Source organism: Anas platyrhynchos, chromosome 2, assembly GCF_047663525.1.
Source record: "Anas platyrhynchos isolate ZD024472 breed Pekin duck chromosome 2, IASCAAS_PekinDuck_T2T, whole genome shotgun sequence".
Lineage (NCBI taxonomy): Eukaryota > Metazoa > Chordata > Aves > Anseriformes > Anatidae > Anas > Anas platyrhynchos.
The window spans coordinates 131,015,394-131,042,046 of record NC_092588.1 but is presented as its reverse complement, the minus strand read 5'-3'; the positions used below and the strand labels follow the sequence as shown (position 1 = coordinate 131,042,046).

At 35.2% G+C, this 26,653-nt stretch overlaps 1 protein-coding gene across 1 annotated transcript in view; it reads right to left on the bottom strand.

The window, feature by feature from the left end:
• THSD7A (thrombospondin type 1 domain containing 7A) overlaps positions 1-26,653 on the bottom strand; it is a 281,624-nt gene that overhangs the window by 182,221 nt on the left and 72,750 nt on the right. Inside the window, exon 3 of the mRNA XM_038174823.2 lies at positions 21,526-22,043. Within this exon, the coding sequence (XP_038030751.2) occupies positions 21,526-21,712 (187 nt within the window). The 5' untranslated portion in view covers positions 21,713-22,043. The remainder of the gene's footprint in view (positions 1-21,525; positions 22,044-26,653) is intronic.

Below are 26,653 nucleotides of genomic sequence, written 5' to 3'. Positions count from 1 at the left end.
ATTTTCTCTTTGAGTTAAACATGAAGAAAACAAAAAAAAAAACACAAACTTGTGCAAACCACTCCAGAGTTCAGACAGATTTCTTAGCTTGTGAGTTCAAATCCATTTGGTGCTCTTTCTACCATTTTAACTGCTAAATACTATTCTCCTGCAATGGGATCCTTATTAGTGCAGTACTCTGGAAGTAAACATCCCAGTGCACACATCTCCTGCGGTGACAATTCACTATGCAAACTGCTGCCTCATGCTTGATCATTACTGATGATGGGCAATATTTCACCGTGTCAGCAAGAACTTGGCGCGGGGCGAGGGAACAGCTACTGCTCATACACAGACTACACTTTTATCAGCAAAACAGAAGTAGTTCTAAATCATGAGCTTTGTGGTGCAGCTGACTCTTGCCCTGTACCCTCCAGGCCCAAGCAATCAGAGTATTTATGACTAGACTGGTCTCTGACCCAGATACAGTACTGATTATTGCAGCTTTCATTTGGCAGTAGTAATTCTGACCTACTGTGCTAATAATTTTGCTGATGGGAACTAATTAACAACCAGGCAGTCTACAGTCTCTCTTTACACTTGCTGTTAACAAGTTCATAATGAAATTTCAATCAAGTCACACTGTGCACTGGGTAAATAAACAAACATACATATGTGCATGTGTAGACACGTGCTGAAATGATAACTACAGTCATATGTAAAAAGTGAAAGTTTAAATTATAATTAAGTAAAACATTCTAAAATACAGTCCAAGTGTCCTGCATTTCTTACCATTGGCAAAGATATGGAGAAAAAACGGAAGTGGCTACATTTCTCCCTACAGATATTTCACACAGGTCAACACAGGCCAATCCAAATGAGACTCAAATCTCACAACTGGGCAAACATAGCCTTTCTCTGCAATGATGCATCAAAGAAATGCAAACAAATTTACCTAATTACATACAGGAGAAAATGAATAAATGTTTATTAGATTATCTCAATGATTTGAAGTAATTGGATATCCCTTGTTACTGTCCAAACAGTAAGTTTGTTCTAAGCAAACTTAAGCATTTAGCTTTGATGCCTAGAGCAGAGTGTTGTGAGTATCCTCATGTTAGGACAGACTGGGTCTGTCTCTGAAACAACGTTTTCATCCATTTAAATTGTTGCTGTGCTAACCCACCAGAAGTCACATGTCACCCAGCTGTGGTTAGTACTTAGAACAGAGCTAAATCTTAAAAACAATACAAAACAAACAAAAAAAAATGACAACCAATTTGTCATATTGAAATTTAGGGAAAAAAGAAAAGGAGAAAAAAGTACCATTACAGTAAATAGACAACACTACATGCAACATTCTAAGTTCTAAACATTAATGCAACATGCTAAGTAAATTCCTGTATCTCTGAATGCATAGATCAGCAGCAATGAATCAATGAGATTAGGTCAACAGTGAAAGCAGGAAAGAAAATAACTTAACCATTCCCTGCTAAAACACTTCAAGATTCTGAATAATCAAACAGAAAATAATCTTAATGGATTAAATCAATATATATTGAAGAAAAACATGCAGACTGATTGCTCTTCATTTCCTTTTGATGGATTTGTGATTCAGCATAGAAGCAGTAGTTAACACCATGCGAATGTTATAAGTTCTCCAACAGCAGAAGAGCTTTGGAAAATAGCCTGGATAAATTCATCTATAGATCACATTTTATCTGATCAATATCTATCAATTTTCCCCACAGACAAGCGTTTGTCTCTCAATTCTATGAAATAGTAGTTATATATGTATTAAAGGTCCCCCACAACTTTATAATAAAACTAAACTACTGCACCTGTGAAAACTGAAAAGAAGCCCAAGACTTTTGGTTTTGTTTAGCACTTACGAACTAACACTCTGGATGACACTAAGTCTTCTACACCACTTGTTTGCCTATACCAGATGCATTAATACCCCTGTTAGATACTTAGTTACATCCTGTACTTTTACTTCTAAAAAAGAACACTAGATCTAAACTATCTTAAATCACAATCTTTGACCTTTTCTTATTACTAGTGCCCACTCAACCTTCTCAAGATAAATGGCAGATATCTTCATCCAAGACAGTTCATTCAGCAATTACAATATTTCCTATAAGTTAGATAAATTGAGTGGTCACTTAACAGGGAGAAAGGCCAACATCAATTGCAGCAAAGGTCATTCAGTCCAGTTATCACATACTGTATTAAATTGTCATCTGATCTGAACAGCAATTTCATCAATAACCCAACCAACTAGAATGACTGTGAATGTTTGAAGCCATCCACACACCCTATGGTGGATGTAGAATAGACAGGGAACTCACACAGCTCTGTAAAGCAGCAATAGCAAAGGTCACTGCATAACGAACACCAGTTCTTACCCATATGCTGGGGGAAAAGGAAGTGGAACAGAAAGACACTAAAAACTAGATACTATGCAGGATAGTTTTTCACTGTACTATAAACGCAGTCCTATATGCTACAAATGAAGAGTAAACATTCTTTCCATGAACCCTGGAGTTGGACCTTTACAAAAGCACAGTGTCTCTTCGAGTCATAGGAAAACTAAATGATACACTGAGAAAACACGACCAACAGGAAGATGTACATTCTTGATATAAGAGAGAACGTAACTACCCCCACCTGCTAAGGTGTTCAGCTTGAAATTTTGCTGTGTCACAAGATTCTGGGTGCTTTCAGAGGAATATGGAAATACCCTATTTTTCCTAGCCCCTCAAAGTCACTGGTCAGTTCTGCTGACTCAGCTTTCATAAAGGAGCAAGATTCAGGAAAAGCAATATTTATTAGAAACGTTAGATGAGTACGAGTACTATAGAACCGTTGGTACAGAACAGTTTTTTATTTTGATCCAGATACTTCTAAGTCTTAAATAAGCTTTATCTTACATAATAAGCATGTGTTTATATCATTCAACAAACATTATTTTATGATTTTAATGAAATGAAGATAATTGAGTAGATGTAAAAATCCCCATAAATGTAAATATTTCAGGTATGAAATACACACTTCAAACATTTATATTAAAAAGAGCCATGATATATGTAAACTGACTCTATAAAGAGTGCTTTTTAAAATAGATTATTTTGAAAGACTAATAATTGTTTCAACATGTATATCTTTGCAAAATAAAAGTGATGTCTTTGCATCACAAAAAAGCCACACCATGTGGTGCTTTTATTTAGTATACAAGGCTGCAGGCGGCTAACTGAAATTACACATTTTTAAATAATATCCATATCCATAGATCCTTCTCATATTTTCAACTAAATCATAACCTAATTTTTAGACAATCCATGCTGACAACAAATCTGAAAGTAAATGCCTGAGCATCTACAGACAAAATCTATATTGTCTACTCAGGAACTTGCAGCATAACAGCTGGTGTTACATCCAATCAGTATAGACAGGCAATACCATATGGCATATTTTTCTAATACAGTTCAAAACACTGAATATCCAGAATAGTGTATTTGGGAGATAGGGTAGGGGGAGAAGAAGAGGGTTGAAATCCATCCTTCATTAGTAATTAGCCTACTTTGCTCTAAATTATTTATTCCTAGCATGACCTCTCACCTACAATATTTAGGTCTAACAATACCATTTGATATTAACATATCAGTAAAACAAAATGATTTACCATTAATAAATACTTGTTTAGGAAAGAGGGCACGAAAGTACAAAAACAAAAGCTTAGACTTCATGTAAACTCAGTATTTTATATTTAAGATGTTTTGCTTTTTTTTGTTTGTTTGTTTTTTTAAGAATCACTGAATTACTGTTTTGTTTACATTTAATTAAATGATGTTATTTCTGAATGCCAGGAATTAGTCAAGAGATTATCTTGAAGCTACACTTCCTAAAATTTGTTCACAACAAAGCACAAAATACAAATTTTTAAAAATTGTCAGAAAGGAAGGTTACTCTAAGAGCAGAAGCTAGCAGTGGCTGACAGATACATGTATTTATAGAGATTTTGATATTACTTATATATTCTGAGATGCAGTTATAGCAACCCATCACCAAATCGTCTGGATAAATGGCAGAATACTCTGGCACAAAAGGAACATTGCATGAAAACAACATGCTAATAAAGTAACATTAGTACTGTGAATTTCACTTACCATCAAGCTAAAGACAATATAGCTATTGCACTGATAGCCTTAACATATTTCAACAACAAACAGCAAACCTCTTTTGCGGTTATGACTTCGCATGTATAAAAGGATGTTTTAAATAAAAATTGAAGTCATCAACGTTTTTCAAGTCTGCGTTTTTATATTTTGCTTCAAATTGTCATGAAGATAATTACAACAAAAAGACTACACAATAGGTAAATAAGTTGAAAATCCACATAAAATAATCTATTTAATACATTTCAAACAAAACCAAAAACCACAATTTCTTTATTCTCAGGTGCTAAGCTTCCCTTTTCTCATGTAAGATTATTTGAACTTCTCTTAAAAGTTGTAAGGGACCTACTTAACAAGTGAAATGAAGTTGTCTTTTTGATAAATGAGTATTTTAATGACATTAACATTTTTGCACAAGATTATAGTGGTGCTAGCTCTATTTCACAACAGATTTTACTGCTCTAAAGACTATTATGTGTTGCAACTGCAACAAACAGGACTGAACCCATCTGTCCCACCACTATTCCATAGCTAAGAATGAAACAGATAAATTCCAAACCTTCAGTTTGAGTTTAGTGATTAAAGATCAAGGCTAGGGCCATCTGCTAAATTTCAATAATCTGTTAGGATTTCAGAAATCCTGACAGTGAAAAAACAGACAGCAAAGATCTTTCAGCAGTGAAAACTATATTAAATAATTTTATAGCATCGTCATGATGGTATAAGCATTTCCAAGAAATTACTTTTATTTAATCACCAAAAATTATTAAGAATATTTTAAAACAGAAGTACCAGACCACACTGGTGAAGTGTATTTTTACAAACATTATTGAATAGACTTTAATAATTTATAAACTAAGAAACTCAATTGCACTGGCCTAAAAAGAAATGCTACATATATGTCTAAATATGTCACTCAATTTCTTGTTTGTAAATAAAATAAGAATAAAAAATAAAAATCTTATTAGCTACTTGGAAAAGATGCATGTAATTGAAACTGGAGGCAGTTATAAAGCTGGAAAAATGGTCAGAAGTTCATTTTGTGCAACCCTTTATCCCTGTGGTAAAAACATCGCTGAAGTTCTCATGTTGTACTGAAAAGCTAAAGGACACTAAATCAAATATGGAACAAGCTTAAAATTCCACAAAACCAAGACCGACCAAATTTATCAAAAAAGCTTAATTACTAATTCATGAAAACATTGCACATTCATGACCTTTAAAATTAAAGCAGGCATTGCTTTCATGCTGCTAGGAACAATTAATGTATCTTTATCAATGCTGAAGATTGATGCACTATTATTAAGGCAGATAAAAGCAAAAGCTTAGAATCATACTATAATGCCTCTGTTTACAAGTGGCTACCATGAATTAAATTTCAGTTTGAAAGCTTTTCCATTAAACAGACTTTACAACAATATTCTTGTTTTGAAACTTTTCCTGACACCAGTTATTATTAAATACACGTGACATTCTCTGCTTCAAAAATTGAATAATAATGAAAGCTTTCTCGAAATACAAAATCACTTCCAACAGCAGATGTACAAGAGTCAACCAGGCCGATGGAACTCACCTACAAGATTTCAAAAAACATGAGATTTTTTTTTTGCAAACATGAGGAGTAAATTCCTTTTTGCCTGTATTGTACAGAAATTTAAAATTACTTTTCTCACCTTAGGGGTGAGAAAAACCACATGAGTAAAAATTGTTTCCATTACTTCGGTTCTATAGAAATACAACCATTTTGACAGATGCAGAAGGGAGATGGAAATAGGTTAGACACACAAAAAACTGCATAACTCCTACTCAGAATCTTAAACCATCAGCCAAATTGCAGCAACTACAGGAACTAGCAAAAACCTATAACTTTCCTGATGATATAATGAAAGGTTAACTGAAAGAATACGGCTTTCATTCTAACTGGAAAAGGAGTAAAACAATCTACATTAATCCAAAACTCCAGTTTACTAAACCTGCCTGCTAAACCTATGTTGGCATTATGCTAGAGAATCAACTTTAACAGTCACTCATATTTCTGAGGGATAAAGGAGTAACCTTTTAAAAAATCTTCCTAAATAAGAGAAAAATCTTGTTTTCTCAGGAACTAGCTTGAATTCATCTTCTGCTTCTCATTCTTTTATTGAAAGGATTAGGTGCTACTACTCAACTAAAGCAAAATGAGTAATCCATACATTACCTAAGATTCTCCTGGAAAGAAAAGATCAAGACAACCATTTTAGACTTTTTTTTTTTAAATAGGTTTTATCATGGCTAGTAACCATGATAATGACCTTTTTTAAAAAAAAAAAAATATAAAATATATATATATATATATATATTATATATATATATATATATATTGCTTTCATGTGTGTGTGTATATATATATATATATATATATACACACATGAAAGCAACTAATACGAATTCCACAAACTAAAACTGAAAGTTCATGAGCTTCTGGGAAGCTGCCCTACAGGATGTTCTTGCAACTAGAGGTAAATGCAATGACATAAGAAGAAATAAGGTTTTAAAGATGTTTCCACAATGGGAAGAATCTCATCATTATGACCTATATCAAACTTTAATAGATGCTCTGTAGGAAATATTGAGAGCTGCCTGCACTAAGCTCAATATTTTAAAGAAAGTGATACTACAAAACACATACTGAAGAAAAAAAAATGGCATAAATTACAAATTATAATGGCAAACAAACACCTCAATATTTTGGGACTTCTCAAAGAGAGCATTTCCCCCTTTCAATCCAACAAACAAGAAGCTGACTTTATATATTTCTTATCTCAAATGTTAATTTTCAAATTAAAATATAAAATATTATCTAGTATAGATATTAGTATTAAAAAAGTACCTCCTCTGTAGACATCTAAAATTATGTCTGGGCAAAATATAGCCTTTTTTTTTTTTTTTTAAAAATCTTCTTACATCCCTGAATTGAGAACTCACTGAAGCATTAGCTCGATTCATGGCATTAAAGTCATAGGAGGTAAATGCATGTAAAATTTTACTTTCTCAATGGAAAAATCCTCCAGAAGTGCACATATTGTGATCTGTATGGTAAAAGAGAATATGTTCGCATTATATATATATTGCTAGAAATATTCAGATTTACCTCTCTTGACCACAGTAAAAGGATAAAATTCAGAATTATTAAATGAAAAGGAATTAGGAAAAAAAAATCCTATGATTAAAGACTGTGTAGGTATGTGTCACACTTTGCTTATTCAACTTATAATAAAAGTTTATCAACTTTTTATGAAGTGAGGAAAAAGATATGATCTCTTAATGTCACATACATGTATATGATGACATCAAGAGCACTGTAAGTGACAAGGTGGCTTGTAGCCCAGGAACTAGAGCATAGCAAAGCACTTGGAGTTTTGCTCTAATCTGGCATTCCAGGTCATCTGCAAGACTGCAGGCTCTCTGGAAAAGTCAGTAAATGTCTTCTGAAGTACCAAATATCTCCAAGGACTGCAGCTGAAAATTCAAATGAAGGTTTACATCACCATCATGGTGTGACATTCAGGGTTTGTAACTTAAAAATTTAAAATACCATTAACAAAAACAGCAAAATGGTTCAGAATTTTTTTCTAACTTCAGTAGTTTAGTTTTGATAAAAATTCTCAAATGTTGGCAGCCTGAGGAAAAAAAATAAGTTCTCTTATTTTTCTCTTTGGAAGTTCATTAGTATAAGATGACCAAAAGGTGAGCTAATGTTTCTTGCTGCAGGTAGGGGCCTATGGTACTATGGGTACATTTGTTTTCTAGAATTCTGAGAAGTTACGGAATGAGCAATTATCACAGACACTCTTCACAGGGACAAACATCTCAATATAAGATCTATTAAGCCACTGAGATACGAAAAGGATATTATACGGAAGAGTTAATATATGTCAGATGAGACATTGTGGGGAGGAGTTACGGATTATCATACCTACTAAAATTAAAAAAAATAAAATAAAAAAAAAAAAAAAACAGATTTAAAACCTCTGTATATACAAAAACTGCGTCTTAAAGAACCAGTCTGCTTCATTTCTTATGTGACTACAGTGTTGAATCCCTTTGCAACTCGAGATACCTGAACAATCTGTACTGCAGCTAGTATTAACAACATGTATGCACACTATTTTTAGTGTGCATAACGTTAAACTGATATCGAAACACTGTAAGAACAAGTAAAGGCTCTCCATTCCAATAGTCATAGAATATCCCGAGGTAGAAGGTACTTACTAGGATCATTGCATCCAACTCCTAGCTCCACACAGGACCACACAAAAATCAAACCATATATCTGCAAATATTTCTTGAACTCCACTAGGCTTGGGGAGCAGTTCCCTGGGGATACTGTCCCAGTGTTTGGCCATCCTCTCAGTGAAGAGTCCAGTATGTTTCTGGGGCTTTTTGTTTATTTTTATTTTTTTTTCCCTCTTCTTCTTCCTTCCTTGTAATGGGTTCTCCAGGACAAATCCCAGCTTCAGTGTGCTATATAACTTAATTAAAGGACTGATTAACAGTCAACTCCGTAATTGGAATGTATACATATTTGGGCAATCATTGCGTCTCAGAAGGAAATAACTCGCAACCCGAAGTTAGGAGATAAAAGTCACATTAAAGCAACTAGAGGAACCATTATGTAAATGGCAGATACTGTGTTGCTTGGCACAACACTAATAGGTTGATTTATCAAGAAAGATTAGAGTTCACTAAGCACAGTTCAGCTAAGTGATAGCTGAGGGGCATGACAGCTGACAAATACTCTTCTTGAGGAATCTAGTCACGAAGGGAAAAAGGATTACAGAAAAAAGCAAAACGGCTATAAAATACTGCAATATGCAGACAACAGTGTAGTCTTTCAATTACATGGATAGAAATCCTACTGTTTAAAATATTTACAGTAAGTGTAAAGTAGAGATTGGGAAAGACATGGCAGATTGGGAAGAAAGAAAAAAGAAAGGGTAATTATTCAGCCTCATTAAATTTTTCATCAGAAGCAGCAAACTATCATAGTTTGAGCATTCCCTTTTTCATTAGAGTGCTTTTTAATATTGACATCCAACCAATTATGTTCAAACTAATTCCCAGAATACTGTGAAAATGTAGCTACTTTCAGAAGTTTTTCCAGATTAATGAACTGCATTATTTTTTCATTAGAAGCTGCAGTGTGCTCTGAGACATACAAAGTGAGGAACAAAAAGCCACCCTGAACTGAACGTATTCTCCAAAAAGCCCTTGGCTTTCTTAATGAGTTTCTTTCTTCAGGGAGCCTTCTTCATCTTTAAAAATTCAAAACCAAAGCAACACTACTACTTCAAATGGACTCCTTGCTTATAACCAACTATTGCAAATGAGACTAACTCTGCATCTATTAGCTTCAGACACAGGTAAAGTGATATAACATAAGTGTAAATTCTTGTTTGTTCGTTGTTTTTTAATTGCCATCCTATCTTTGATGCTCTAAACTCCAAATTTTATGTAGTATCTTCCCCCCTACGTGCTATTCATTAAACTGTTTTCCCTTTCTAGATTAAACTAGTTCTGAAAGGTTCTAAACATTTAGTAAACCTTCACCAATAGTAACTTGTTTATTTTTAAATACTTTCAGTGAAAAAAAAAAAAAGTTAACAAAAATGCAATATATTACCTGATTCATTACAAAGTAAGCAGGACATCTTTGTTTTATAGTTTCTTAATGTATTTTATCTTTCCTTTCCATAATAACTCTCTCTCAAGTGGTAACATTTACATAAAAGGTGAAAAATGTCTGTCTTAAACTGAAAAGAATTTGCAACACTGAATTGCATTAGCAAATGATGTAGGCATCACAAGACTGAAGACTCATTTTTTGCTCTTCCTGACTGTCCCCAATTAAGTTGCACATTTTTTTCATCTCAGGTTCTCTTTACATCCATGTTTTCTTTAATGAATGCCAGTCTCTAGGAATGCTATTAATTTCTCTAAAGGGATTATATACAGACTGGGTTCCATTCTTAGTATAATAATGGTGAGTTTTCTGGATAATGGTGTTTTTACTTGCTGAGAAAATATATTTGAAAGATATAGGCATATATATAACATTGCCTTTAGTTTACTGAAGTAGGAAGGTCTTCGTTCAGAAAATGTACATACAAACCTCCTCAGAGCAACATAAGCTTGACTTCAGTAGCAAATTATCTACCAACTTTCTTACAATGGCTTACACCCAACTATCAGTAACAGGAACGTAACTTACTCTCAGAGATACACAGTCACTATTTCATCTGTTTCTAGTATAATACTAAAGACTTCTCATCAGATCGAACACAGCTATAAGATACTTTTTAAATGATAGTGATGAAGGCATTATATAAGCAACAGTTTTTTTTTTCTCATTTTGAAATATTTTTCCTGTTTGTATGGCAGCAATTTTTTGTTCACTGAATTGCTACTTCATTTCTAATGAGAAACATTAGAACCATTTATATGCAAGGGTTCAAAATGAACAACAACAAAAACATTTTGGAAGAAGTACTTCTACATCCAAAAGGTAAAAATATTGACTACTCAATTTCAGCTTTAGTTTATGAACCCTGATCCTTAGAGACCATTAACTTTTGTATTAAGAGAGAAACTAGGCACTGCACTGTTCAAGAGAAATTCTGAAACACTTTAATAGCAAATTCAATATTTTCAAGGGTAGGTATTTACTACATAACATCCTCAGCACAATAGTGCTTACTCTTGTAGAGTAAGTATTAGAAAAAGACAAAAACATTGCTATCTAAAAATAAAATCATGATTTTAGTTACTTCTATCACGTATAATTGATGGCACATCTGAGAAAATAGCTCAAATCTGTGCTATAAAAAAGAAACCAAGTCTCAATTATAATCTGTACATATGCTCATCATCTTGATTTATTCCATAAGGCTTTTAAAGCATTTTAAAACTCAACAGTACAATGTATTTCTGCAGCTCCCTACAGACACAGGGTATAGAAAACTTGAAATTCCTAGTTTTATGGTTCAGGTACCCAAGGTGTTCACACTCATAAATCAAGCTGAAATATGGAGAGCCACAACCCATTCATCCACGTCAAGTTAAAGACTACAAATCTTCCTTGCATGTTCAGCTGCTTTATCACTCCCCCTCTTCTTCCTTTTATTATCTTTTGCATGACACCAAACATGTCTCACAGAAACAAGCTGGTCTTTCCAATACTGCCGTCTGAAAAGCAATGCTTTGACTTTCATTTAGGGTTACAAGAGGAAAAAAAAAAAAAAAAAGGTTTCAATGACAGCCTTCAAAGTATTCCTGTTAATAATAGCAAGCAACAGCAAAGCTGGAATTTCTTAAAATAAGTTAGTGGTATATGAGAAACATACTTCTGTTATTAGATGAGACCACGAATTCATGATGTGCTATATTTTCAGTCAGACATTGAAGCCTTAGGTCTGAAGACTATTATATTTTAAGGTAGTGCCATTGGATCCATACAACAATGTGTGGATATAGTATCTATACATGGAAGAATGAACACACACACACACACACACAATGTTGGAAATGTCCTAAGAAAATAGATTCAAGATAGATTCATTAGAAAACTTGTGTTAGTTAAAAAATATTTGTATTTGTTTATGTAATAATTGCCTTAATTCTCTCAGTCCCTTGAGATTTTAATCTCACATTCCATTTTAAACATTTGTATTTGACAGAAAGTAGCTGCTGATTGCTTGCCCTTACTTTCCATGCTTTTGATCTTCACTCCTGTAACTTGTTTCTTCCTCTTTCATTTCATCTTTTTTTTTTTTTCTTTGCATATGGCAAGTACTACACATGTGCTAAAGTAATGGTGTCTTGGAAGCAGTAAAACTGAACCAAAACACACAGCACTCAGTGTTTCTATGGCACATTTATTTTTTGCACAGACACCTACAGAATATATTATAATGCAACTATTGTAAAGTTGCATTATTTTGAGCAAAAGTCACAAGTAAACCAATAAAAACAGAATAAAAGAGGGCAAAACACATTGCCATAAACAGTTGGTTCAGTGAGTCAGGAGAAAATTGCAAAACAAGTAAAACCTGTTTACATAATCCAAGTGATCTTTTAGGATAATCAAGCACATTCTTATTAAATTGAAACAAGAATTTTGTTACATGCAAATAGAAAAAGGGATGACTGCCAAATCTGCCAATGTGGAAATGCTAAGTAACATTTAAAAATCTCTCTTTCTAGGAATGTTTTCTACTGAAAACATTTTTCTCCCAACATTTTGGAACTATTACATCGACAGAACAGCTTCAAAGGTTTTTCCTAGCATTGTTTTCCTCTGAAAACATTTTTTTCCTTTTCTGTCTTCCAGTATGATATCTTGAGTATCACCTATTTAAACTATTTGTGGCACTTGAAATTATTTGAATGTTCTTTTAAAATGTTAATAATTTATCTTTGTATCTTTGTGAACAGCCTCTTTAACAAGTCTTAATTATATCATTTTGTATAAAGCTGTGGTACATAGGAGCACCAGCAACTGAGGAGAATTCAATTGTGCTAGGCACTGTACAAACACAAGTCATTATAAAACAATCTCTCTCTGTTCCATTCCTTATTTCTCTAATGGCTTTTGGGTAAAATAGCTATTCCCCAATACACATAGGGAGAGTTACATTATTGCTCAGTAATATAAACATTTCATTTTGCATAATACAGGATGTAGAAGCTAATAACATCTCATTAGGAAATTTCTCATTGGCTTAGGAGATGTCGTTAATTTTTTTAAGTACATCTCATCACATTAGAAACCCTTTCCAATTAATAGCCTCAAAAAGACAGTGCAATATTAACAGTCTACACAGAAAGTTATTTATTCGTTCTCTCTTTCTTTCAAAATACCTATGGAAAACTCTTACCAGGATTTGGATGTTGGAAAGCTAGCTCTGTTTCCAGCAACACCATTCTCTATTGGGCCAGTAAGGGCTATGTCTACAGGCACTAAGCTCACACAAGCACGTAATTTTTTTCTGCTCTATTCCACAGACATAAAAATACCAAAACAATCTTGGAACACACACAAAATGGAAAAAAAAAAAAAAAAGATACTGTGACAACCTGAAATGTCAGCCATGGCAAAAGGCACAGTCCTATTTGATGCTGAGAGCACACTGATTGACACAGTATATGCCTTTTGGATTTTGTTTGAAATGCCAGGCACCGGTACGTTTAACATACATGAAAGTGGGAAATAATGGGAACACTAGGGGAGTTTAATTTCTGATAGTTGTAACAAAACTGCTTACGTTAGCTTTTGTTTGACTTGCATTTAATAACCAGAACAATATGGCTATGCTAATTGTGATCATTTAAAATCCTACTTCCTAGTAGGATCTCGTCTTTTCTGACAGGGAAATTCACAGCTCAGAACAAGGATAACTTTTGCCAATTACTGTGATTTTTGAAATTTTCTGGATGTTTCATCTGATTCTTCCATTATTTTAATAACTATTATTTCAGTATATTATTACTGCCTTACTCGACAAAAATAGATTTTTCAAAAAATCCATAAATAAAATCCCAAGTCAATAATACTACTGTTATCTCAACTTTAGGCTATGCCATTCCAGTACCTCCTCTGAGGCTCCGTGCAATACAACTGAGTATTTCAATTCTGTCAGTCTGAATTCAAAGAGACCTTTAAGCAACCTAAACCACCTAGGCAACCCAAAATGTTTTGTTTTTTTTTTTTTTTCAGCTTCATTTGTCTAAGATAAAGAAACACAATAGAAACAGAGATTTTGACTAATCAAGAAATCAGGAAAAGAATTTCCCTATAGCCTGGGAGAGGGAGGCTTCTGCCTCCCTAGGCCTGGAGACACCTTGTTTGTGGACCAACAGAGGAATATAGGAAAGGAAAAAAAAGACATATACAATGAAGAAACTTGTGAATGCAGTAAAGGACCTCCAATAAACAACATAAATACATGTATTGCCCATAAACTAGAAATAATTCTCAGCTACAGTACTTAATTGAATACACAATTTAGTTTACACCACGACAAATGTCAAAATTACTACTTGACTTTCAGAATAATAACCTTTATACTATGGGAACTGGGCTTTCTATTAAATCTGTAGTTATGTTGTTAAAAATTAAATGCTTCTGATATGAACAAGTGAGTGGATGAACACCATAAAAAGAAAACTTCAACATCAAGTGGAGTGGGGAACTAAAAAAGCTAAATCTTGTAAAGCTAAATATTTGACTATAAGATACTAATAAACAGATTTAACCCAACACTAGAGCAGCCAGCCTTAGAACAAAACAACCTACAGCTTTTAGGGGCTTCTCTTATTCCAGTATCCCCATAAACTGAGGGATTCAGCTTATTCAGCTAGCATAAGCACTCCAGGGCACCTGCTAAAAACAATACAGACATTCTTAGCTGCCAGTACAACATGACCTGCTGCCATTTTATGCTTTTCTGACAACTTGAAAATGCTATCCTGCAAAAAAAGTCAACCATTAGCCCAGAGCATACCACTTCTCTATGTTAACAAAAGGCTTACAATATCAGCCACACTTCCATCTATTTCCCTATTTCAGATAAGGTAAAGTAACTGGAAAAAAAAAAGTCTTTTTTTTCCTCCAATCACTACTTAAATATTTAATTTAGTTTTGTTAAATAAGGATACATTACTAAAAAGCATTTAAATAATTTTCTTGAAGTATGCATTTTCTGCATCTCTGCCAAATGTTTCATTGCTAGGCTGCACTAAAAACCTTTCACATTGATCAAAGACTGAATACTTGCCTTGTACAATTTCCATTCAATAAAAAATCTGAAGGGATACTTTATAAATGAGTCCAAAGAACAAGAATGATGAACATGTCTAAAGAAAATGAGTATTTCCTTATTCAAGTCATAGACAACCCCTCACCCCTTGACTAAATAAAAGTCAGATTTAATTGGGAGACAGACAGTAAACAGTGAGGTTGCTTAGGTACACATTACAGAACGCAATAAAAGTGATAAATTTTAATCCTAATTAATATGAATTTACACAGGGCATATGTAACCAACACTTAACCACATTCAGTCTTGGAGGATCATTTATATTTAAGTCAATGATGCATCTTTAAGACATTGTGTTCGAACAATTTTTATGCTTTGAAAAGCAGATGAAATGCGGCTTTTACTAAAACTCCATTTATCTTATTCTGTAACTGAAGGCCTGGGAATCAAGATGAAGCCCAAAAAACACCTTTTATGTTAATAATTTAAAAATTTTGACCTCTTTCTAACCTCACAGATATGTAGGTAAGAACTCTAATTCACTGTATCATAACTAGAGATCTGTTTTCCACTGAAGAAGTCCTCATTGCTCTCTTTCATCATCACTAGAGACACCATGTGAATTCCCTTCCTGTCAATCAGGCCTGAAGTTAAAGTATCTTTTCTCATTCACCATTTTCCCTAGCTCTTCCCATCTAATCCGCTTCTTCAGATCATTTCTTCGTAATCTTTTTAAAATCAGGAGTTTTCTATTTACTGACATAGGCTTATCTGTCTCTCGTCTCAAGTTGTGATTACTGCAAAATTCTTTAGTCTACTTTTGAAAAGGAAAAAAAAAAAAAGAGGTACAATGCTGAAATGTAGGGATTTTTTGTGCTACATGATGGAACACCCTCAACAAACAAGTTGATGGTACAGCCTTTGAAAGGTAAGTGCTTTAATCAGAGAGCTGTTAGTTAATATTTTCTCTCCCTCTTCCCTTGTGATCATCCCTGTCTGTGCACATTTAGGTTCATTTCGAAATGCCTGCTGGACTGAACTTCTAGGAAGGACTTCTGCTTTCCCTGCCCTGTCATTCCCCCCATCATATGAGTACGTGCTAGGAGCACTCAGTCCTGCAGCAATAAATACAGTCCTAGGGACATATGGAAAATGAAATGAACTTTTTATTCAGTGAAGTTTAGGTATGTTACCCACCAAAGGTGCTGGATGAGTAATTTCAAAGTGTTCAAGCCCTCTTCTCTCTAACTCCACTTCTGGCACCAAAGTCTTTTAAAAAGATCTGGGCCTTGGAATGCATATGAAAAGTATGCAACAGTAGAGAGGTTGTGTTCTCTCTAAGAGTGTGAAGCCAATGTTAACACAGATTAAAAAGTCAGAGGAGTTTTATGATCTGAGTTCTTATCAAGTAGTGAAGAAGGATATGTGGTTATAAGATCAGTAACATCCTGAAATGACAGGAAAAAACTGTTCATAGGCTCTTCAAGTGAAGAAAGATGTCCTTGCACAGTCCTCCTCCCAAGCACAGAAGAGTCAAAAATGTTGATGCCTGGAAAAGCTCAGAAAAAGCTTAAGGAGAGCCCTTAGCCAGCAAGAGTTTGTAACACCCTTCTAGTTCCACTAGAAACCACTTGGCACACTGGTTTGAAACTGGGCATCCACTCCCCCAGGCGAACCCTTGATCTTCTGTACATTTTCTATACCTGTAATTTTTTACTTGTAATTTTAAAAGGCACTTACTTACACTTACAGCAACTGTATTTAAATTTCTACCGTGGTTTGTTGGCAAGAATAGGAAAACAGCCATCAGCAATTGTTACAGAGAAGACCAAGTCTTCATAATCATACAACAGTAGATAACTCAAATAATTCAGCAGACCTATACTGATTTATACTATCTGAGATTTGATCAATAGTCTTTAAAAGACAGTGATGGTTAAGACATTACCTCCTGGACTTTTTCTGATGATTTATCTTATTCCAGAGATATCAACTCAATGATATCTTCCACTTCAAGAGTGTAACATGCATTACTTCAAACTGTCGGAAGAAGCAATTTTACAATGTGATTGAACCTTGCTGATCTTGTGCACTCTTCAGTAATTACATTAGTTCCTGTAGGCAGGCAATGCACCCAACACTGACAGCACATCACAGATCATAGTGTCAGTTGATTTGAAAAACAAATAAATAAATGAAGTACAGGGTAGAAGTAAAAGATAATTTTGATGTGACAAAAAATACCTGTGCTTAGTCAGTTGTGTATAAAAAAAATAGCATATATATCACCTGCATTATGAAACTACAAACCAAGAAAAAACATACATCTTCTTGTTTTGAAAGAGTGGTAACTATAGAAATATTTATTTCTATAAATATTCTCAGTAAATATACTCAGTTTGTTCACTGCAAGATGTACAGCGAGATCAAAATCTTAGCCTATGGAGATGGTATAAGCAAGAACATAAGCTGTTCTTAAATATGAAAAAAAATCACTTTAAAAGAAGAAAAATGAACAATAACAATCAGTAGAAGTTAATGGAAGCAGCTTATACTGCTTATGGCACAGAATATTTTCTCCTTTTTTCGGCTGCGTACAAAGAAACAATTCAATAGATCATTGTAATAGTTAGGATAAAATAATAATGAAATTCAAAAAATTTCATGAACACCTTCAAGTTCAGTGTAGGAGTGCACTAGCTGAACTAACAAACCATTCATTGCAACTCAGTCAGCTCTGAGAAGGTCATCCACTGATGAAGAGAACAGGTTGTTCAGTGGAAGCAAGGTTTCCAAATAATCTAGAGAAATTTACATTTTGAAATAGATCATTTGATTATCATTATCACTGGTGATTTATGTGTTAAAGTGTTCTTGGCCCACAACAAGTATTCAAAATGAAAGTGTGACTGCATCCCATTTTTACTATAACTTTCATGCTTCATGGAAGTTTTCATCAAGCTTTCAGCTTTACTGTGTTTGTTTTGTATGCAGTTATCAGTTTTGTATTATCCACAAACATTTGTGTTGCCCATACCATCTTATAACAGTTTTACATAGATATTTTTAAACATTGTGAGCCATCATCATTACATTGATCATCTAGCCATGAGTCATTCACAACACAATGCACAGAAATGTGCTTATTCTCCCGCCCAGTGTAGTTTCTCCTATACAGACACACCGCCTCCCCCCTCCCAGTTTGTACACGAAGCATGTTTTTTCAGGAAACAGAGATAATCTCCATTTCACACAACTATTAATAAATAGTAGAGCTCAATGCCCTAGTTGGTAAAAAATTATTTCAACTTCAAAACTCAAATGCTCCACCTCACATCAGAGGAATCACTGCCTCTCAATACAAGAAGTTCTGTTTGATGAGTAGTTAAAGACTGCAATTCTCAAGTCATAAAGCAGACAGACATAACAACCCAACTCTAGTAATTTAGCTGTTTCTTCATTTTGCCGTACAGAGCCAGGCATTCTGCACAGATGGAGACTTTGCCTTAGTTTATTTTAAAAAACTAGATGGCTTTGCCCAGAAACCAGTAAAATTAAGCCAGCTGTGTATTTGTACCCAAAGAAAATGCACACATTGGGTCTGCATAGTATGGAATGTGAATGTTTGGCAAGAAATCTAAAGTTTAAAGACTAGTAACTGTAATCAACTATATCCATCTCAATGTCATGCAATACACTGGAGATCCATTCATACACCATAATTCCAGCATAAATATGCAAAAGCAAATACTATTTTCATCTCATAGGAGATGAAAACTTCAAAAATTGATGACAGTCAAAACTTAAGTTTCAGTTGGTGAAGTAGAAATGACTTTGTGATGGCATCCATACTGCAGAATGGTGGAAGGAACCTCTGGAAATCGTTTAGTCCAACCTCCCTTCCCAAAGCAGGTTGTTCACAATGGTGTCCATGCTGAATTGAAGGTAATTAAACCCCAAGAGGGTTAAAGAGTACACTCTCCTCATATTTTTACAGGAGAATAGTGATAGGAAGAGTCATGACCCCCGAGAGGTTTTCAAAGGTTCAAAACAAACGTGAAATTTGAATTAGAAGAACAGCCCCTGACCTCATCCCATTCCCATCCCCAAAAACAAGTATCAAGACACTGTAATAGGTATCACAATTTTATAAGAGAAAATGTCATAACTCAAATTCCATAAGCCTTGTATATTATTTTCCAGGGTATTCTTAAAATAACACTGCAGTAAACCTGCTTAGAAGTCATGGAGCAGCATACACTAAGACATTATTTCAAAAAATCTTTAGAAATAAAAGTCAGGCACACTCAAGCCACTTACAATAGCTAATGCCAAACTAAAATTAATAACAAAAGTAGCATGTTTCTCAAGAAAACGGACATACTTCACCAATAACGGGTGCCAAAAGGCATACACACACACTCATGCCAATTTCCTAGACACAATTTTAGCCTTGACTTATGTTTCTTTCACAGAAAGAAAAGCTGAAATATTGTCTCAGTTGGATAAGCTCACTACTGTCCAGTTCAGTTTTATTTTCCCCTCTGATACTTTAGCTGAACTTTAGATTCATGCTGGATATACATTCAGATCACTGATGAGCAGTTATTCTAGTTCACTTTCTAGAACTTCCCACAAAGGAAGGAAAAAAAATAAATGGATGCTATGATATTAAACATTGTGCAGAGAACATGCTTATCCTATTCCTTATTGTGGGTAAAACAGGAGAAAGGTCAGAGAATGAAGAGCTTAAAGGAAAAACTAGCTCTTCATTACACAACATGATTATATCATACCTGTTCTAAACAAAAGTTCTTCAAGGAAGGGAGAAAAGGCGGAGGAAAAAAAGCCAAGCCAGTTTCCTCCTTGCTAGTTTAACTGACTTGACTTCAGAACACGTGTGCTATGTTCAAGGTAAACCAAGCTACCCCATAGCAAATTGGTGGTTCATTTTCATAAGTATTAGTTAACTACAGTTGTCATTATTCTCAACCAAGTTACTATTAACCTTTTAAAATTCAATCTACTAAATGGAGACATAATAACATGCTGGAGAGTTTAATCTACTGCTGCCTAGCAACGTAGTTTAAACGCAAAATGCTTTATGAAAATGCTACTATGATCACTATATTTTTCTATAAACCTATGTATGTATTTGATCTCTTTTTAAGTGTGTAGCAAACATTTACAGAACTCTAATAGAATTGATCACTATGTTTTGAATTTGTGAGTGTTTTAAAAGAAGAAGGAAAGGAAAGGGTCATCAGCGTCATTGTGCTACCCATCTTTCAGCAGAAGTGAAAGTTGTGAAGGACTTTCCCTTCTTCAGCTTTCTCTTTATAGCGTTATTGGAAAGCCTGTCTTTTTGTTTAAATGAATTTCCTTTTAATCTCCTTGAGCTGCTGGATAGATGAAGCCTCTAAAAAATTCAGGATAACACTTTAATTGTGAATTGATCTGTTTTTGTTTCAGAAGGCTGGGGCCCTCCATCCAGGGGAACACACTATCTTCTCAAAGTTGCTTTTCATACAGATAATGAATTTGCACATTCGTTTTCTATCATATTATTCCTTAATGGAAATGCATGTCTTAAACAACAGTCTACTTTTTGTATTGGTTTGTTCCTGGCAACATGCCAATAAAACCTGCCAAAGTCAGTGTGAAATATTTACTGTCTTGAAATTTTTAAATTTCCTAAAGGAGTTTTGGAAGCTTATGTAGGAAGTGTTACTATGTTAGAGAACTAAAACATATGTAGTCCTCATTATCAAAATTCTGAATTAACACAATATATTGACAGACGTAAGAAAATTCCCCATTGGTTTTTAATGCAAAGTTAATACTGGAACAGTGTTATGGCTATGCAATCTTTAAAACAGACACGTAACTCATTAGTGCCAAAGTAGAGGAAATTATCTATCTAGTGTGGTGCTGAATCCACATAGCCTATTTGCCTTTGGCTCTTTGGTTATGAGATCTGGCATCAGTTGGATTATTTCACCTAATCCATCATTAGCTTTCATGTGTCCTATATACTGTGCAACAAACCTAAATTTAACAAACCCAACTCCCCATCAATTACCACACTGAATATATTACATGTCAGCACAGAGCATGAAGATTAGACATGCTGCATTACATCTTTCTTTGTGAAATGTCAATATTTTTAGAGCACTGTTAACGTTGCTAACTCCAACTGTAACAAATGTTCCTTTCCATTGTGAGGAGGCACTAAAGCCCTGACCTTTGCTATTTACATACAACACAGAGCTACTAAATAAAACGAAAAACATCAAAAGACTCAAAGATGCATGAGAGATCCCAATAACAGCATGACAGTCACATTTCTTTTTTTTCTTTTTTTTTTTTTTTTTTTTAATTGCCTTAGTTGCTTGGCCAGTGAAATACTGGAAGGCGACCTAATTTGTTTTCCTATAATCCTGCAAATAAACATTACTAATGTAGATTTAACTTTCTCTCTGCACGTACACAAAGCACACAGAAAGGTTACTGCTTACTTACAACAAAAAATAATCATACTGCTGCTGTGTTAGTGTAGCATCCTTACTTACCAGTCTTCCACAAATACACAGATGAAGTTTGAAATTCACTCTGTGCCCGAGCGTCCCAGGCTCCCACCAGCAGAACCACAAGAACTCCCACGCAGCGGGCTGGCACAGCACAAACCCTCGGACCATGGGGGAAAGCAGCGCTCCCCTTACTCAACCCCATGCCTCCTCCAGCAGCCTGCTCCCACATCCAAAGCCTGCAGCACAACCGTGAAACCTTCTTCAAATAATATTCCCCTCTTCAGAATTTCTTCATGGGGAGATGCGGACTGGAAAGCTCTCTCCTGCTATTGTGCATGCCAGTTGAAAAGGAAAAACTGTTTAACACTAGGGAACAATAGAGTCCTTGCTCGCTCTTGCTGCAGCGGCTGCTGCTAGTATGGTTGCTACTCCACGCTCTTCCATTCAGCGGTTAGTTGCAGTTTTCCATCAGCTAAAAGAGAGACAGCTGTCCGCAGGGGGCTCCAGCTGACTGAGCAGGTTATCTTGCGCTGAGAGGCGGCAGCAGTCATTTACACCAGCTGGAGAGAGCGAGAGACAGAACAGGGATGAGGAGAAACACAAATAACCCAGTGCTGTAATCTCAAGGCAGAGAGTGACTGTGAAAGCCTGGTTTCCCAGACATCTCTCACTGGAATATCCCAGATGACACACATTAAGAAGAAAAGAAATCATCATCAGGATGTGCTTCAGAAACACAAGTTGTACAACCAGAACAGATATTACCAGAGCAATATATATTAATTAGGAAAGCATCAGACACTTGTCCTGATAATATATATGCTGCATTAACCATTTTGTAAACAACAAACAATAAGTGATTACTCATGCATTAAATAGACTTTTAAGTCTTCACAAAGGGAAATGAAAGGAAAGAAAAACATAACTTTTCTTGTGTATTTATCAAATCCAATTCAGGTAATAACACACAGTTGTCTGCTGTGTATGGAGGTGTAAGCGCACTATCTCTGTGGTAGAGAAAGTCTGTGTGTAATATATAATGCAAAATAACATCCTTTGCTACCCAGCAAGTATGTATACACATATATATGCATAAATGTCAACTATGTAATTTAGAATAATTTGAAGATCAAGTTATCAATCACTTTTAAAGCATGTACTGAGTTTTACATATGAAAGAATTCAGGATACATTAGGCTGTCGTGATGATACAAAAACGTGGAGAGAGACAAAGCTTTTAAAATAGGCATCTTTATCTCTCCCACCCACTGCCCAGTGAACAGATGCAATAACAAGCCTAAAGATCAGGTTTCAGACATCTATAAACTGCAAAGCAAATGAGATATTTTCAAGAAAACTGCTACCATATCCAAAATGTTCCATTCAAAGTGCAAGCAGCTACAGAAACATGCTGTAGGAACACAGGATCCAGAGTTTTAAAAGGACAGAGCTATTGTTGTTTAAAGAAACCTTCAGTGAACCTCTCTTGGGACGGCTGTCATTTTGCACAACCTTCCCAGACTCTGCCTTTTCACATGCATTAGATTAAAATCAGCCATGATCAAGTAATTCCCAAGTCCTTGCCTGTTTAAATATTCTGACATCAGAGCAAATTAGCAATGTTGAAGGTTGCAAATTTGTCTTTGTTTACTTTCCACTCTGTTACGCCTCTAAGAGGGAATTAAAGGCTCAGGGAGCTCTAGCACTGTGAGGCTGTGATTAAGAGAGATAAGCAAGTGTGGATTACTGTTCTTCAGCTGTTGAAAAACAGGCAACAATCAGGAGATTATAGGTTGATAAGGGATACATAGAAAGCCACGATCTTAACAAATTTATAGCATCCTTACTTGCAACCTCAGCTAAAGCACTTCTAGAGATACATTTTATTTATTTCTGCTACATCATACTGCATTCACCTTAGGAAGCATGGAAACCCCTTCATCCTGTCTTTTGCTGACTTGGACTACTAAAACAAAACACTCTCTGAGTTTATAGAAGTACAGCAATTCCACAGGAAAATTTAGGTTAAGTTATTCACATGTGCATTGCTTTACATGATACATAAGAATATAAGAATAAGAATACACTTGAAAAACTTAAAAATAATCCCATCTTCACAAATTTATGAAAAAAAGAAAAAGAAAAAGAAAAATTATTTCCAGTTATTAAAAAAAAATCCACTCTGAGTTTAAGGGCTTAAAAAGTCTTAAGACCATCAGGAAATCTGTAGCAATAGCTTTATTGACTTGCATAGTTACAATAAGATATATATAACATATACTTCTTTGAAGAATTAAGAATAAAACCCTTGGCTTTTTAACTGGAGTTCCACACCAGGGGAAAAGTTACATTTATGGGTTGACTAGGGGAAAAGGGACCTTTTCAGAGTTATTGATTGCAATGTATTCTATCTAGATTTTTTATGAACGTCTAAAGAAAGCCTCTGAAAATATTTTGTACATGACTCAGATCATCCGGAAACATCATCAGAAAACAGATCATCCATGCAGTTGGCACAATGAATCAAAGTGGGTTTTGACAGCAGAACAAAGCAGTATCATGTGAGGGTGAATACACATACACAAACACTCAAATGGTTTATATTTATGCAATAACAGGACCACATACTTTAAAAAAAATAGTGAAATATAGATGATTAAAACTCATATTTGTACACTACTTTTAATGGTTTTACTGTGCTTTTTTTTTTTTTTTTTTTTCCTGACAAAAACCAATAACCTATGGACAAGTAATTTCATTTTCATTCATTTTGGTGACAAGCTATGATGCATTTAAAACTGTTCAGAAAAACATCAAAGGGAAAGAACAGAGGCATAATTGGGAAAATTAGGGATTCCTGAAGAGCTGTCTTTGGTAAACACTCATTTCTGAGTGCATCATTTCTGCAGCCCAAACAGTCTTCTTTCACTTGGAGCAGGAAAAGATCAGTGAAAACACAGGCCAAAAAAGGTGGATGCCTGGAGATACACTAACCTATCTGCAGGAGTTAGACTTCAGGCATAAGAAGCAGCATATACAGATTGCAAGCTTCAACTTCTATTAACATGAATAATCCAGAGAGCTGCTGGTATCCTTTTCCACCCCAGTGTGCCCAACATGCTCTTACGTACTTCCTATTTGCTAGAGTAGATGAAGGGCCACCCTCACAGTTAATAATGCAGCCACTATTTCCAGCCCACGCTGACAACCCACATTCTAATACATATCTAAAGCTCATAAATTACCAGTTGTTTGTGGTTTATGCATTCCCAAAATAAACATTTAAGTACTTCTGAAAAGAAACCTCTAGACAAAGCATAAAAATAAACTGCAATCAACATTAGTCTCTGTATCTGTAGTAACATATAGTATTGTCAGTGCTGTACCTTGGAGCATCAACATATGGGTCTCAGTAGACCTGTATTCATATACATTTATTTATCTGAGGCACTGAAGCTATGTTGAGTCTGTAAACTGCTCTCTCAAGTGATTGACACATTAGCACTTTTTTACTTTCTAGGGAAAAGTGGCTAATCTTAAAGACTTAAAAGAAAACAAGGTAGAGTTAGTCAGAAAATATTGGAATTATTTTGTTCATGTTTCCTAGAATTAAAAACTTGGAGGATGACAAAACAAACATATCGTATCTTTTATTTAGTGAAAAGAGAAATGAAAACAAGATACAAATTTCATAGCCGCTGGGTATGAAAAGCTGCCTGCCAAGCAGAATCATCCCGCTAGTAGTAGTGTATTCCTGCGCTAGTAGGCAGTCGCATTTCATAAACCTGTCTCTGTGAAATGCCATGAATAAGTGCTTCAGGATCATCTTATGTTCTATCCTGAAGACATTGTATTTCTACACATACTGGACAAAGTCAAAGAGCATAGAGAGAGCAAGGCATACATATGGTACATTGGCTTCTAGGCTCAACATTCAATAAGGGGTGTGTCCAGCATCACTTTTGTCCACCTTTAACTTTGTAGGCTCTGCGTAAGCCAGCAGTTCTTAGTAAAGCTTCAGTCTCCATTCTTCTAGATCCATAAATGTTTATAGATAGAAAATTCTATAGTTTTCTCCCTCTAAATCTTCTGGCTGTGTGAATACTAGAATACCTGAAAAAATCACCCAAATTCTAGAGAATGAAAAGTGTTTCATTTCTTATGTAGGAAATCCAAATTCCTCCTTAACTGAACTCATTGGAATTTATATCCAAGAAGACTTTCCCCCTTCACTTAAGTATGAAAAGGACAAGTGTTGCCACAGACAACTAAGCTGACTATCTCCCTAGAAAGAGCTCTAGAGTTAGAATCACAGAATATTCCAAGCTGGAAGGGATCCACAAGAATCATCAAGTCCAACTCCTGGCTCCACACAGGACCACTCAAAAAACAGACCATATATCTGAGAGCGTTGTCCAAATGCTTCTTGAACTCCAGCAGGCTCAGTGCTGTGAACCACTCAGTGCTGGGAAGCCAGGGGAGCCTGTTCCAGTGCCCAACCACCCTCCTGGTGAAGAACCTTTTCCTAACACCAGCCCGATCCTCCCCTGTCCCAGCTACATGCCATTCCCTCAGGTCCTGTCACTGTCCCCAGAGCTCAGCGCCTGCCCCTCTGCTACCCTCCTGAGGAAGCTGCAGGCCACCGTGAGGCCTCCCCTAAGCCTGCTCTGCTCTGGGCTGAAGAAACCAAGTGACTTCATAACTCAAATGTCCTGCCCTCTAGACCCTTCACTATTTTCATAGTCCTTCTTTGGATGCTCTCTAATATTTTCATGTCCTTCTTATTTTGTGGTACCCAAATGTTCAAACGGTACTCAAGTTACAGCAGTACAGAGTAGAACAGGACAATCACTTCCTTTGATTGGCTAACAGGACTGTACCTGATACACCCCAATGTGTGGTTGTTGAGTTTCTTACAGATAACACCAATCTGATAACAATTTCCAAAAAGCCCCCTACATTTTTACCATACTGATCTGGTTCAATCACTATATTAGGAGACCCTTGGCTATTTCTACTTTATGGGATGGAGTGGGCCCTTGGATATATCCACTGCACTCCCACACAGTGCACTGTATGGGTCTCACACCTGAATTTTAAAGAAAGTATTAGAGGTGGCATGTTCCCTTTCATGCTTGTTTATTTTACAAGCTTCATCAACTAAACATTC